Genomic DNA, 14,120 nt, shown 5'->3' with positions numbered 1-14,120 from the left:
GGGACCTGCCAGGATGACTGGAGGCTGCTTTAGGAATTTGGATTTTTTTCCTAAAGGGAATAGGAAGCCATCAAACAATTTTCAGTAGAGGAATGAGGTATTTAAACTACACTCTGAAAAATGTTCTTCCAGATACTCTATGAAATATAGATTGGGGGCTCCTGGGTGGCTTAGTAAGTTGAGCATTTTATTCTTGATTTTGACTCTGGTCACGATCTTGTGGTTTGTGAGGTTGAGCCCTGCATTGGGCTCTGGGCTGACAGCGCTGAGCCTGCCTGGGATTCTCTTCCCTCCCTCTCTCTCTGCCCCTCCCCTGCTTTCTCTTTCCCTTTCGCTCTCTCTCAAATAAATTAATAAACATTAAAAAAAAAGAATAGATTGGAGGGGGACCAGAGGGGGCCATTAGATGAGACAGCCTCTGTAGTTGAGATGATTATATCTGCTATTTGTTGACTATTGTTTTAAGAAAGTTTGTTACCCTTTGTAACCTTCAGTGTTGTCATATATATATATATATGTGTGTGTGTGTGTGTGTGTATAATGGATGTAATAATAATACCTAATTATTAGCATTGCTGTGGGAAGTGAGATAGTGAATATAAGGCTCTCTTACCATTGCCTCTGTTTCATAGTATTTACTAAAATAAACTTAGTGGTGACTGTAACTAGGGAGACAGCCCTAAGGATGGAGAGTAGAAAGTTTAAAATTCCTGGGGTGCCAGGGTGGCTCAGTCAATTGAGTGTCCAATTCAAGTCATGATCTCATGGTTCATGACATTGAGCCCTGCATTGGGATCCTCTATCTCCCTGTCTCTCTCTGCCTTTCTCCCACTCACATTCTCTCTCTCTCTCTCTCTTCTCTCTCTCTCTCTCTCTCTCAAAATAAATAAACTTAAAAAAAAGAAAGTTTAAAATTCTTAGAAGACAGCATCCATAGGACTTGGTAAGTAGATAGATGTAGGGGTGGAGGGATGGGAAGGACTCAAGGGTTGCCAGTTTTAGCAAACTACAGAATTCTCAGTTAAAATTAAATTTTAGATAATCATAATTTTCTGATATAAGCACATGACACATACTTTTACTATAAAGGCTCATTGTTTATCCAAAATTTACATTTAGACTGGCCATCTTGTGTTTTTATCTGGGTCCCTTCCCAAAGATGTCTCAGGGCTGTAGGCTGAGCAGCTGAATAAATGGCGGCACTATTTGTGGGAACGGAGATATTACAGGAGGGCTAGTTTTTAGTGGAAAGATCGTGAGGTAGATTTTACATGCACTGAATTTTCATTGCCTGGGAGACACCCAGGTACCATGTAAATTATTTACTTGGCCCTTCTTTGGTTGTAACCGATACACTTGTTAAGAGCAGCTATAAACACATTTGTATCGGGAGTTGGGAAGTGCCACAATAGTGTTCTGGGTTTTGTGTAATCAAAACAGTATCTTTTACAGAAAAGACTGGATAGGAGCTATATATAAAAACTTTTTATTTCTTTATCTCCAGGTTTTTATATTTCTCCAGGCAATGCCACTGGCTGCCTGCCATGTTCATGCCATATAACAGGTGCAGTTCATCACATCTGCAATAGTCTAACTGGTCAGTGCATTTGCCAGGATGCTTCTGTTGCTGGGCAAAGTTGTGACCATTGTAGAGACCATTACTTTGGATTTGATCCTCAGACTGGAAGGTAAACATTTTTAATAATTAATATTTAAGTATTTGTGTTGAATAATATTTGTAGTTAATTTTTCTCCTAACAGTGATTTTTTTGGTCAGTATTTTTTTGTAAAAAGCAGTATTTTTAGTCCCTCTAGTTTGTTGATATATTTTTGACTCTTTGATGTCTGCGCTTGTTGAACATAATAGTAATCTTTGAATATTTCCTAGAGTTCCGATATATAGTTTGCTATATGTTGATACATAGTGTTAAGGTCTGGGAATATTTAGTTAAAATCATTTTCCCTCAAGGAACTTACAATTTGGATGGAGAAAAGAAGGTAAAGAGATATCCATAGAAATCAATGTGACACACACACACACACACACAAAATATAAGAGCCAGGATACATAGCATATGCATGTATATCCCTTGTTCTACATGTCCCCTGAATTTATTGCTAATTTAATTATTAATTTACTTCATCCACTTATGTTTTCCTTGCTTTTCTAATTTAGGTTCAAAGACCAGATTAGAAACATAATTTTGTATTAAGTGATACGATTTTTTCCCCAGTGTGTAAAGTACATTTTGAAAGTAAATTAACCACTTTTCAAAGTTACATGGTCTTTAATGTTCTACTTCCCATTCCCAGTATATCGGTGAGCATTTACTTTCATGCATTTGTGCTCATTGCTGTATTTTTGAAAATGTGCTGGAATGCCAATTCCATGTGTGTTTTTTTGGTCTTGTCAGGTTATAAATTTGCCTCGGGTTGGGACTATATCCTTGAATTCTATGGCATTCGTATCTCCAAGCAACCAGCATTATGTTCTGTATACACCAATCAAAGCTGTTTCTCAGTGTGTGTGTGTGTGTGTGTGTGTGTGTGTGTGTGTGTGTGTTTATAAATATAATTGCTAATTAGTCAAGGGTTTGAGATTATCTGGGCTCTTTTCAACTCATTGCCCCCTGCTGCCTGCCTTTTGGCTGTTACACTCTTCATTAACACCTCGATTAGAGTGTGGACAGGGTGACAGGGTAAATTATTGAAAAAGAACTCAAAACTAGTGCATTTGGCTTTCTACTGAAATTCAGTGTGATTAAAAATCTTTAACATGATATTTAACGTATTTATCAAAATAATTCTTGTTCTTATTACATATCTCTCAATTTTTTTTAATTCATGATGTTCCATTTCTGTTGCCATTGGAAGGAATATCACCTTGGTGGTCTGAGAGCATTAGTACTCTTTTCTACAAATATTAAATCACTCTGAATGAATATAGAAACTACATGGTACAGTAAATGTTAAATAAAACGTATTACCAGGATTTTGACAGTAAAATTGGAGCCAATTATTGCACATAATTCTCCTCTACATACTTTTTATTGAGAGGCCATCTCACATGTTCCCCAGTTGCAATTCTTAGTGGGTGTGTTTCACTCCTGGACACCTCTGTCTTTAGGTTTGTTATATTTTTCATAGTCTTTCTGACAACACTTAATTACCAGAGAAAAAGTACCTTCCCTAATCTACTCTCCTCCTTGGAATGCTCATGCATCTATGTCATTTTGTGCCAGTCTCTTACCCATTTTTCTCTACTGATCTTCCTTCGTATTCTTCCCAGTGCTACCACCTTATTAATGGTCAGATTTCGAATGGTCTCAGCTTTTTCACTTAGCTTTATTTAAGTGAATTTCGGTTCCTTCATTACATGACTTATCTGCTCTTCAGTGACCTTAGATTCAGGCTGACCTTTACCCTACTCTGCTTCTCTCTAGTTTATCTACCCATCCCACACTCCACCCGGTAGAATTCAGGATCAAGACTTACAGGATAGTGTTCTATCACCTATCACTCTGAAGTAAGACTTGTTAACAGTGGAGTTGAACTCCCTGGATTAAATCTGTTTAAAAAAACACGTTTATTTATTTATTTTTGAAAGGGAGAGAGGCAGAGAGAGACAGTGCATGAACAGGGGAAGGCAGAGAGAGAGGGAGTGAGAGTCCCAAACAGGCGACACACTCAGCATGGAGCCCGGCGTGGAGCTGGATCCCATGAACCATGAGATCATGACCTGAGCTGAAATCAAGAAGTGGAGGCTTAACTGACTGAGCCACCCAGGTGCCCCTAAAAATTGCATTTACATGTTAACCAAAATTGATGAGGAACAGGGAGAGCCAAAAAATAGGTATAAAGTACATTATTATAAGGTGCTGAGGTTAAAATCAAGAAAGCAGAGCTCAGTAAAGTAAAAGCAATCAGTGTAGGTTGTAGTCTAGGAGACAGCCTGAGTGTAAAAAGCCAGGTAGATTCTAAAGAACAAAAGATCCAGGGTAATTATGGGTTCAAAGTAAAAAGATTCATGACACATTCTATATAAGTATAATTGTATGTCTTTACCTATCAGCTGAATTGTAATTATATCGAGTCAGATTCCGAACTACCTTTCAAAAATTACAAATTGTCCTCTGAAATGATACCGCTTTGCCTCCATCCTCGTTGTTTTTATCTTCAGACGTCCATGTTTCCATTCATTGAGAACTTTCTCCAAGGGACGCCATTTTCCTCCTTGCTTCTCATTCATTCAGTTCCCATTCCAACATCCAATTTTCATGAACACAACCAGAATTTTTTTTTTTTTTTTGATCTCTTGGAACTTCTCTACTTCTCATATTTTCCTAATTCCAGAAATGCTATTCTGTGAACACATCACATCTTTCCCAATCCTCTTGTCTCCAAATTCCCTCATAATTGGCTCCTACCTTTCCTCAAACCCATCGTCTGATACTCCTACCTAATTCTTTTGATAGGCTCCATTCCTAACTTTCTTACCCTCTGCCCCCAGTAGGGAGTAAACGCCGACCCTCTTAGGTAACCCGAATGCTATTAAGAAAGAACTCTCTTTCTGCTGTACTGTGGGTCAGTTCCAGGGAGGATGACCCTGCTCTTTCCCTGAACCTGGGAGGACTTGAAGACCATGTGCTTGTGCTGATTGGAACTGCTACCATGCATTTCATTCTCATTGCCTCACTTTCTACATATAAGTGATACCATACAATATTTGTTTTTCTCTCTCTGGCTTATTCCATTTAGTGTAATGTCCTCTAGGTTCATCCATGTTGCTGTAAATAGCAGGATTTTCTTCTTTCTCATGGATGAATAATATTCCAGTGTGTGTGTGTGTGTGTGTGTGTGTGTGTGTGTGTGTGTGTGTGTGTATCACATCTTCTTTGTCTATTCATCCTTTGATGGACATTGAGTTCGTTTCTATATCTTGGCTGCTGTGAATAATGCTGCAGTGAACATGCGGGTGCAGATATCTTTTCAAGATGCTGATTTTATTTACTTTGATATATACCTGGAAGTGGTATCTTATCATAAAGACTTTTTAGTTTGTTGAGGAACTTCTATACTGTTTTCCATAATTGCTGTACCAATTTACATTCCCACCAGGAATATACATGGGTTCCTTTTTCTCCACATCCTCACCGACACCTGTTACCTTTGGTCCTTTTGTCTTTTTGACAATAGCTATCATAACAGGTGTAAGGTGATATCTCATGGTGGTTTTGATTTGCATTTCCCTGATGGTTAATGATGTTGAGCACCTTTTAATGTAGCTGTTGGTCCTTTGTATGTCTCCTTTGAAAAAATGTCTTCTGTTCTTTGCTCATTTAAAAAAAAATAATGTTTATTTATTTTTGAGAGAGAGAAATATAGCGCGAGCAGGGGAGAGGCAGAGAGAAACACAGAATCTGAAGCAGGCTTCAGGCTCTGAGCTGTCAGCACAGAGTCCAATGCAAGGCTCAAACCTGCAAACTGCAAGATCATGACCTGACCTGAAGTCAGATGCTCAACCAACTGAGCCACCCAGGCGCCCCTCCTTTTCTCATTTTTAATTGGGTTCTTTTCCTTTTCCCTTTCCCCTTCCTTCCTTCCTTCCTTCCTTCCTTCCTTCCTCCCTCCCTCCCTCCCTCCCTCCCTCCTCCCCTCCCTCCCTTCTTTCTTTCCTTCCACTGAATTGTATGAGTTTCTTATATATTTTGGATATTAATTCCTTTGCAGATGGTTTGCAAATATTTTCTCCCATTGTATAGGTGGCCTTTTCCTTCTTTTGCTTGTTTCCTTTGATGTGCATAGCTTTTTAGTTTGATGCAATTCCGTTTGTCTATTTTTGCTCGTTTCCTGTGCTTTGATGTCATATCCAAAAATCATTGCCCAGACCAACGTCAAGAAGCTTTAACCAATATTTTCATTTAGTAGGTTTACAACTTCCAGTGTTTTGCTGTCTTTAATCCATTTTGAGCTGATTTTTGTATATGGTATAAGGGTCCAATTTCATTCTTCTGCATAAGAATATCCAGTTGTCCCAACATCATTTATGGAAGAGACAACCCAGTCCCCATTGTGTATGCGTGACACTCTTACCAAAGATTGGTTGACCATATATGTGTAGATTTATTTCTGGGCTTTCTTTTCTGTTGCATTGGTCTATATGTCTGTTTATGTCATTAGCATACTGTTTTGATTATTATAGCTTTGTAATATCTTTTGAAATCAGGAAGTGTGATGCCTCCAGTTTTGTTCTTATTGAACCTGTGCTTTACAATTTAAAGTAACCATGACACTTTCTATGCCTAAGAAAGACCAGAAAAGCCAGGTAACTGACTCATTTTGTATCCAAGGGGAAGACAGAAGAATTAGGCCCATGCAGTATACTCAAAAGATCAGGGAAATATGGGAGTAAAATTAATTGATGATTGCTTCTTATGACTCATGGTTTTTCAATGTGCTAATTATTTTACTGCCCTCCCTATTTCTTTAAATTATGTATTCCTTTGGCCTCCAATTTCTTACCTCTGTGATTTGTCTTCTCTTTTCCTGATTACTTCTCTTCAATCCAACCCTTCAATTTACATATCTGTGTTTATGATTTCAGCCACTATATAATGTTAACGACTCTCTAATATATCATCATCTATTCAGATTCCTGTGTCTCTGAGGTTTAAATTTGCACATCTCTCATTCTTCACATAGCCAACACACAACTAATTCTCTTTTATATTACTTTCCTACCAAAATAAAAATACAAGTCTCATGCCATCTCAGGCCATCTCATGCCATCATCATTTTGGTGAAGGGATATAAACCTTAAAATTCAAGTCACACTACCTATATGTGAGTAGGGCTCAGGCTGTTCTCAGATTGGACAGGATTGGCTCTGATGTGGAGGACAGGCTGCCCTAGAAAGAGCTATTGGAAACAAGAACTACCATATATAATGTAGCTTCTCCGCAATGAATAGAAAGAATAAAGCTTCCCATGACCATTTGGGACCCAAGGAAATCAGTAGGATGTGTTCTTTGCTCAATCAGTCGTATGGAATGCCTGTGCTCTGAGCTGACCCTTCTCTTCCACTGATAAGTTTGACTGTCTCTTTTCACTTTAACAGTGATAATCGTTAGAGAAGAAATCTTTGGGCACAGAAGGTCATAGCAAAGGATATTTCAAAATATGACACTGAGAATTGCTTGAGTTTATACTTCTGCTCATCATTGAGAAGAGATAAAAATGGATTTTATTCTTTTTTATGTTTTCCATTCCTTTCCTGAATGATATTGAAATCTCTTTGTTGACTGCTGGTTGTTATTGTGTGTGTGTGTGTGTACACACACACACACACACACACACACACTAACGCTGACTCTTTAAAATGTGCACAAAGATGACTAAAATATATGCAGTTCCATTTACTAGAAGGAACTTTGTTTCTTGAAGGAAAACTTCAAATACATACAGACATGCTGCATAGGAAAATACCTATTGATGGCCTGATGACAAAATTTTTTTCAAAAGAAAGAAAATCAACTAAAATCACTTGAATTTATTTTGAACTAGGTACTGTGGTAGATACTTGCAAATACACTTTTTTTTAACTAAATTACAAAATTCTACAACAGATTGTAAGTGTTTTATTGTTACGCAAGGAAAAGATGCAAATGTCATTGGATCTCTTTATTGATTTAGAAAATAGATTGACTTCCTCATCTGCTTTTTCCAATTATATATTCAAGGGATCTTATTTAACCCTCCATGAAGTTCACACACACACACACCCCTCCCCTTCTTCAAGTTCTCTTTATGGGACACAGTTATGTCTGCTACATTTTTCTCTTGGCTTATTTTCTAGGCTTTTTGTATACTCCCAAGGACAAAATAAATAAAATAGGCCCTCACCCTAAAATGCAGCAACAAAAGCAAAAATCCGCCAAACACAACAATAACAAGCTGGAAAATCATTTGCCTGTTTTCATCCAAGTGGTTCATTCTTCAAAAGTTACCTATCACAAAAAGGGGGCAATATTTTAAAAAGCTGATCCAAGTGCAAAAATCACTCTGTTTACCTCTGACATATAAAGCAAACATGATTTAATCAGTATCGAAAACAATGAAGCAAAAAAAGTCTGCCCACTAAAAAAAATCAATAAAGCAAAAAAAAAAAAAAAAAAAAAAAGCATATCGTATTTGTCTAAACCAAAAACAATGAGACAAAAATGGGCCACATTCAATTCGTCTCAATTGGTAGTTGAGAGTCATATTTGACACACTATATGTACTCCCTGGTGCTGTCCTCAAGCTGACCTGTAAGTATGATTCTTCCTTCCCATGGCCAAGACTGCTCCGTTCATCTGGCGCACCACTGTTTTCCTTACATACCACCCACTTGTCACAGTCCCTCAAAATTTCTCCTCTAATGACTTCTTCTCTGTGTGTTCTTTGGTTGTATTTTGTCCTTTTTAAGCCTCAAGAGCTAGGAGCTAGAAGTATCACTACTGGTCTCTTACCAGCTGACACATACTGAACTGTAATTTACCTCAAGTGGTAGGAAATTTGCATCTAGGCTGGCCAGAGAACCTAAAGGCTCAGACTCCTAAAAACATACAATGAAGTAAAACTCTTCTACGACCAGATTATTTTTGGTTTTACTGCAAACATTCTCCGTTTGAACACTGAGGGATAGATTTGGTCTGTTAATCGTTTCACATGTGTCTTTCCAATTGATCTCAATTGGTCTTTCTTTGAGAACCAGATCAATGACTTCAAATGAAAGCAGATAATTTACTTGTCAACTTATATCCGTCCGTGGTGTGAGAGTGGGAATATTGGGGAATGTGCCTCACAGATTCAAGCTCCACAGGGACGCTTTGTTGGGCAGCTGGCTGCTGTCTAGGGCTGTGGGAGTAAAAGGGCTATGCATCTCTGGTCATCTAGCAGTCTAGCCATGGTTTGCTCACAAAGCAGTGGCAGAGTACCCAGAAAGAGAGCAGATGTGTGCCAGGATACTTGAGGCCCACACTCGAGACTGTCACATGATTACTGTTGCCTTATTCTATTGGCTAAAACAAGTCACAGGCCAACCCATATTTAGGAGTGGGGAAATAGATTCTACTTTTGGATGATGGAATTGTGCAGTTGGTTGCAAAGGGTCTTCATAAGAAGAGGGGTGAGGAATTGTGATCATTTTTTTTCAGTCTTCCATGACCACTAAACAATATATTTTTTCTTTAACATAGAGTCTGTATTATTCTCTAAGAAGGCCCATTTTTATAAATTAATAGCATTTATTCAGTGTTATTTAATGGGAATACCTCAGTGTTGGGCATCAGGGTATCTAGGGTCCAGTTATGACTTTTCCACTTGACCAAGTATATTGATTTCTTATTACTGCTGTAATACATTACTACAAATTTAGTGGCTCAAGGCAACATTACTCTATTCTCTTATAGTTCTGGAGGTCAGAAGTCCTAAATTAGTTTTACTGGCTAAAATCAAAGTGTCAGTAGGCCTATGTTTCTTTTGGACACTCTAGGAGAAAATCCACTTTCTTGCTTTTTCCAGTTTGAGAGGCCACCTACATTCCTTAGCTCATGGCTCCTTCCTTCATGTTCCAAACTAGCAGAATAATGTTTTCTCTCTTCTCTGACCTCTGCTTATGTTCTTCCAACTTTTCACTCTGGCTATCCCCTTCCTGGCTTCTTCCTATCACCTTATGATTACATTGGGTACTTTTGGATAATCCAGGATAATTTCTCCATCTCAAAATCCTTAACTTAATCCCTTCTGCAAGTTCCTTTTTACCAAGTAAGGTGTAACATATTCACAAGTTCCAGATATTAGGACTTGGACATTGTTGAGGGGTCTTAATTCAACCTATTGTACCAGAGTTCAGCCAACTATGGCCTGCATCTGTTTGTGGAAATAAAGCTTTATTAGAACACAGCAATATTCATTCTTTATGTATTGCCTAAGACTGCTTTCATACTACTAGAGAGGCAGAGATCACATGGCCCACAAAGCCTAAAATATTTACTATCTGTTTCTTTATACATAAAGATTGCTGATCCTGTTACCAGATTCGCTGTCACCTTGGGCAAGTCACTTATTTCCACCAAGCATCATAAAATCATAGCTTCTTAGACTTGGAAAGAATCTTAAAGTAATTTTGGCTAAACTCTGCCCTATACATTTCTCTGCATAAATCACCTTTTCAGACTAACTGGTCACTCAGCTTCTGCTCAAAAACATGGAACTGAAAGTTCCTCTTTGTCTCATGAAGCAACTCATGTTTGTTTCAGACAACTCTAATTCTGAGAAACATAATTTCATCCCTGTAACTTTTTTTTGCCTAGTCTTATTTATGCCTTCTGGGGCCACAGAGAATAAGTGTAATCTCTCTTCTACCTGCAAACACTAAGAATTTGAATCTCTTATCATACCTCCAAGTTATTATGCTCCTATAATGCGGAGGTTAAGGAAAGTGACACTAGAGTTTCTTCTAGATGTCAACATATATGATATTATTAATGTAGTGAATGTTCTGAGGTTTTATTTCTTTACAATATTTGTTTTGGTGACTGATATGTGAGACAATCTCTGCGATTAGGTAGAGTGTCAACAAAGGGGAAAGGGGTAGGGGTCTCAGATGTAGAACCCTGCTAAGCAAGCTCTTCTCTAAATGACAGGAATGCTACCTCCTTGGACTCAGATGTCATTGTTGCCTGGATGCAAAAGAGTCATTGCCCAGGTTTAGTCATGATGAGTCCCTTTATCTGTGCCTGGGAAGGCTTCACCAGAGAGGGTAGACTGGCTACTGTTAACTCCTCCCTTCTAGATGAGACAATACTATTCTCACTTCCTCTCCAATAAGCCATGTGAGTCTGGTTTTCAGTTCACACAAGAAGCATCTCCGAGCCCCCCACCCCTCTCCTGTAACTCTGATTCCAGTTCCAAAAGAATCCAATGCTATTAGTAGGCTGTGACAAAAACAAACAAAACTAAGAACCTCAGCGAGCCACAGTTCCGCTGCAAAGAGGAAATATAATCTTAACGAGCGGAAAACCAACCTCCTCTAGAGGGCACTCTAGTGCTCATGGGATCCTGAACCAGAGGACTGAATGGAGAACTCTGCTGGCATTAAGGTTTCAAAGCTTAGGCCAGTCTTTTATTTATTTATTTATTTTTAAAATTTTATTTTTAATTTTTTAAAATTCACATCCAAATTAGTTAGCATATAGTGAAACAATGATTTCAGGAGTAGATTCCTTAATGCCCCTTACCCATTTAGCCCATCCCCCCTCCCACAACCCCTCCAGCAACCCTCAGTTTGTTCTCCATATTTATGAGTCTCTTATGTTTCGTACCCCTCCCTGTTTTTATATTATTTTTGTTTCCCTTCCCTTACGTTCATCTGTTTTGTCTCTTAAAGTCCTCATAGGAATGAAGTCATATGATTTTTGTCTTAGTCAGTCAAAGCTTAGGCCAATCTTGAAGAAAGCATTCCCTTCCTTGGCAGAGAAGTTAGCTGGGGGGACAGCTAAGCTGATCAAAAAGGCCTCGAAAGAGCTAAATTGTTCTTAGAGCTACGTGTCACATTTGATTTATCTGTGGTGTCCTATTCCGAGTCTAAAGCTTTCCTAGTGCTTTTTTCATTCATTTATTCAACAATATTTATTTATTGAACCTTTACTGTGTGCAAGTCTTTGTGCTAGGGACTGATCGAAACTTTGGCCAATTTCTCCAGATTAAAGTCTCCTTAACATTTATTTCTGTTTTATTCATTAATAATCATTAACAACCCTTGTCTACAATCCCTCAGCAATTTGAGATTTCTTCTTCATCCATTCTTTGTGTCAAATGGTGTCCCCATCACACCTGTCAGCAAATCAGAAAACTGGAAGTAACTCTGTGCCCTTCTTTGCTTCTCTTTTCAATGTGTCTGCCTCATCCTCCTGATTTTAGTTTCTCAACATTTCTTAAATCTCTCTCTCTCTCTCCTTTCCGTTGCTCCTTACCACTGTCACTGTTGCACCTTTTCTGGCAATATCTTGCCTCTGCTTAGCTTTCTCAGTTAGTTTTGTCTGTTACCCCTCCCATTCTGAATTTTACCCCCAAATTTTGAATTGCTTATAACCTCATACCCTCTCCTGATGTTTCCCTTTTCTCTCTCTTTTGTCCCTCTCTGGCCTGCCTGGCATATTCCTATTCAACTTTTAATATTCAGCTCAAACATCTCTTCCAAGATTCCTTCTTTTTTTCTTTTTTGAAGTTTATTTACTCTGAGAGAGAGTGAGAGAGAGAGCATGAGCAGGAGAGGGGCAGAGAGAGAGAGAGAGATAGAGAATCCCAAGCATGCTCTGCACCGCCAGCGTGAAGCCTAATGTGGAACTTGAACCCACGAATTGCGAGACCATGACCTGAACTGAAACCAAGAGTCAGATGCTTAAATGACTAAGCCACCCAAGCTCCCCCAAGATGCCTTCTTAATATTCCTTTCGCTGTCCCTTTCCCTCCTGCCAGACTAACTAGTTTTGTCCTTTTCTGTGCCCACAGAGTCTGCATATATCTTTATTAAGGCTGTATTTTATCTTTCTTGCTAGACTGTGAGCTCTTTGAAGACAGGGACAACTCTATCTTTTTCCTCTTTATGTCCTCAGTGTCTCTTCCAGACATAGAACATAATTAGACCTCAATGAATACTGTTTATGTCAATCAATATGTATAAAAACATTTGATGGTACCCTTGAGTTGAATCCCCCAATAGAAGAGAGGTGTTCAAAGAGAAATGTCAGTAAAATGATCTATATCCTGGAATACATCCTTGGACCTCCTAGTATAGCTCTCTCTTAGATGATGAAGCTTCTGACAATGAAATGCGTCATTGAAATACACTCCTTTATTAATAGTGATGTTTTGCAACAATAATAAGTAGGATGGCTCTTCCTCTTACTATTTGCACAACTGGACTAAGTTCTGTGGAAAGGAAAATATATGAGGTTTGTGATTTAAGGAACAGAGGCCAATTAACTTATTTCCCATTGTACTCAGTAAACACTGAGTTACATAAAGGCCCAAACAGAACTGTAATAGCAGAGTGCTGGCAGAGATTAGCGATGCTTTACTCCTGTTTTGTTTACCATAATGAACTGGTCAATAAACATCACAAATTGTTTATCTATATAAATCTTGACAGATTACTCTTTATGAAATCCATTTAGCAAGTGAGGTTTTCCCATAAGGATGAAAAATGAAGATTTTAAACAGATTGCGGGAGAAGCTCTGCCTGTACCAGGAGAGTCGGTGTAATGAAGGTTTCTTTATATTAATATTACAAAAACCATTTATCCTGACAAAATCAATATCACAATTCATCTTAGTTTGGTGTTTCTCTTTCTAAGCTTAAAATGTCTTCTCCTTTATTATGTATAATTTTGTTTTAATAAATGTGAAATATATTTCATGTAGGAGGTGCTCATGAGAAGGGATAACTTATAAAATGACATCAGACTTGTAGCTGATTTGCTAAAAAGAGTCTTGGAAATGTTTAAAATTATATTTGAGTGGCTGAGAAATTTATAGGAATCATTTTACTTAAACCTCAATTACAAAATCATCCCCAGTGCCCTTTGGGTTAGAAACAAACTATAATATTCAGGGAAGTCTCCTATGAACTTCATTCAGGTAAAATTCTCTCTTACTGAAGTCAAGCAATTATAACAAGTCAGATAAGTTAGATATAACACCAGCTGGGATAAGAGAATATAAAATCAGGAATAGTCACATTTAATTACTCAAAACATTGCATGCTTTCCTAAGAAGGGATTTATTTATTCCATTTGGATTCAGAACTTAATATCCCATGGATATTGACAGAGCTAACTTGGAGTTAAGCGTGTAGCAGCTAGCTGGAAGAAAATAGAACTACATCAAGGAAAGGAATTGCGTTATACACTGGAAACTATTACTCTAAATGTACTGTATGTAAAGTAAGTGTGATTGTCTCATGAGTGAATGGTAATAAAAACTGAATACTCAAGAGACTTATTCATGACTGGTGTGATGATATATATATATGCATTGGGAGAAGCTTGCCTCTTATTGTTTATGCTTTACCAATA

The 14,120-nt window shown here is 38.0% G+C and overlaps 1 protein-coding gene across 1 annotated transcript in view; it reads left to right on the top strand.

The window, feature by feature from the left end:
- USH2A (usherin) overlaps window positions 1-14,120 on the top strand; it is a 743,753-nt gene that overhangs the window by 175,729 nt on the left and 553,904 nt on the right. Inside the window, exon 15 of the mRNA XM_042925179.1 lies at window positions 1,505-1,688. Within this exon, the coding sequence (XP_042781113.1) occupies window positions 1,505-1,688 (184 nt within the window). The remainder of the gene's footprint in view (window positions 1-1,504; window positions 1,689-14,120) is intronic.

Source organism: Panthera leo, chromosome F3 (assembly GCF_018350215.1).
Source record: "Panthera leo isolate Ple1 chromosome F3, P.leo_Ple1_pat1.1, whole genome shotgun sequence".
Taxonomy (NCBI): domain Eukaryota; kingdom Metazoa; phylum Chordata; class Mammalia; order Carnivora; family Felidae; genus Panthera; species Panthera leo.
The sequence above is the reverse complement of the archived record's forward strand: the minus strand, read 5'-3'. Positions and strand labels throughout refer to the sequence as shown.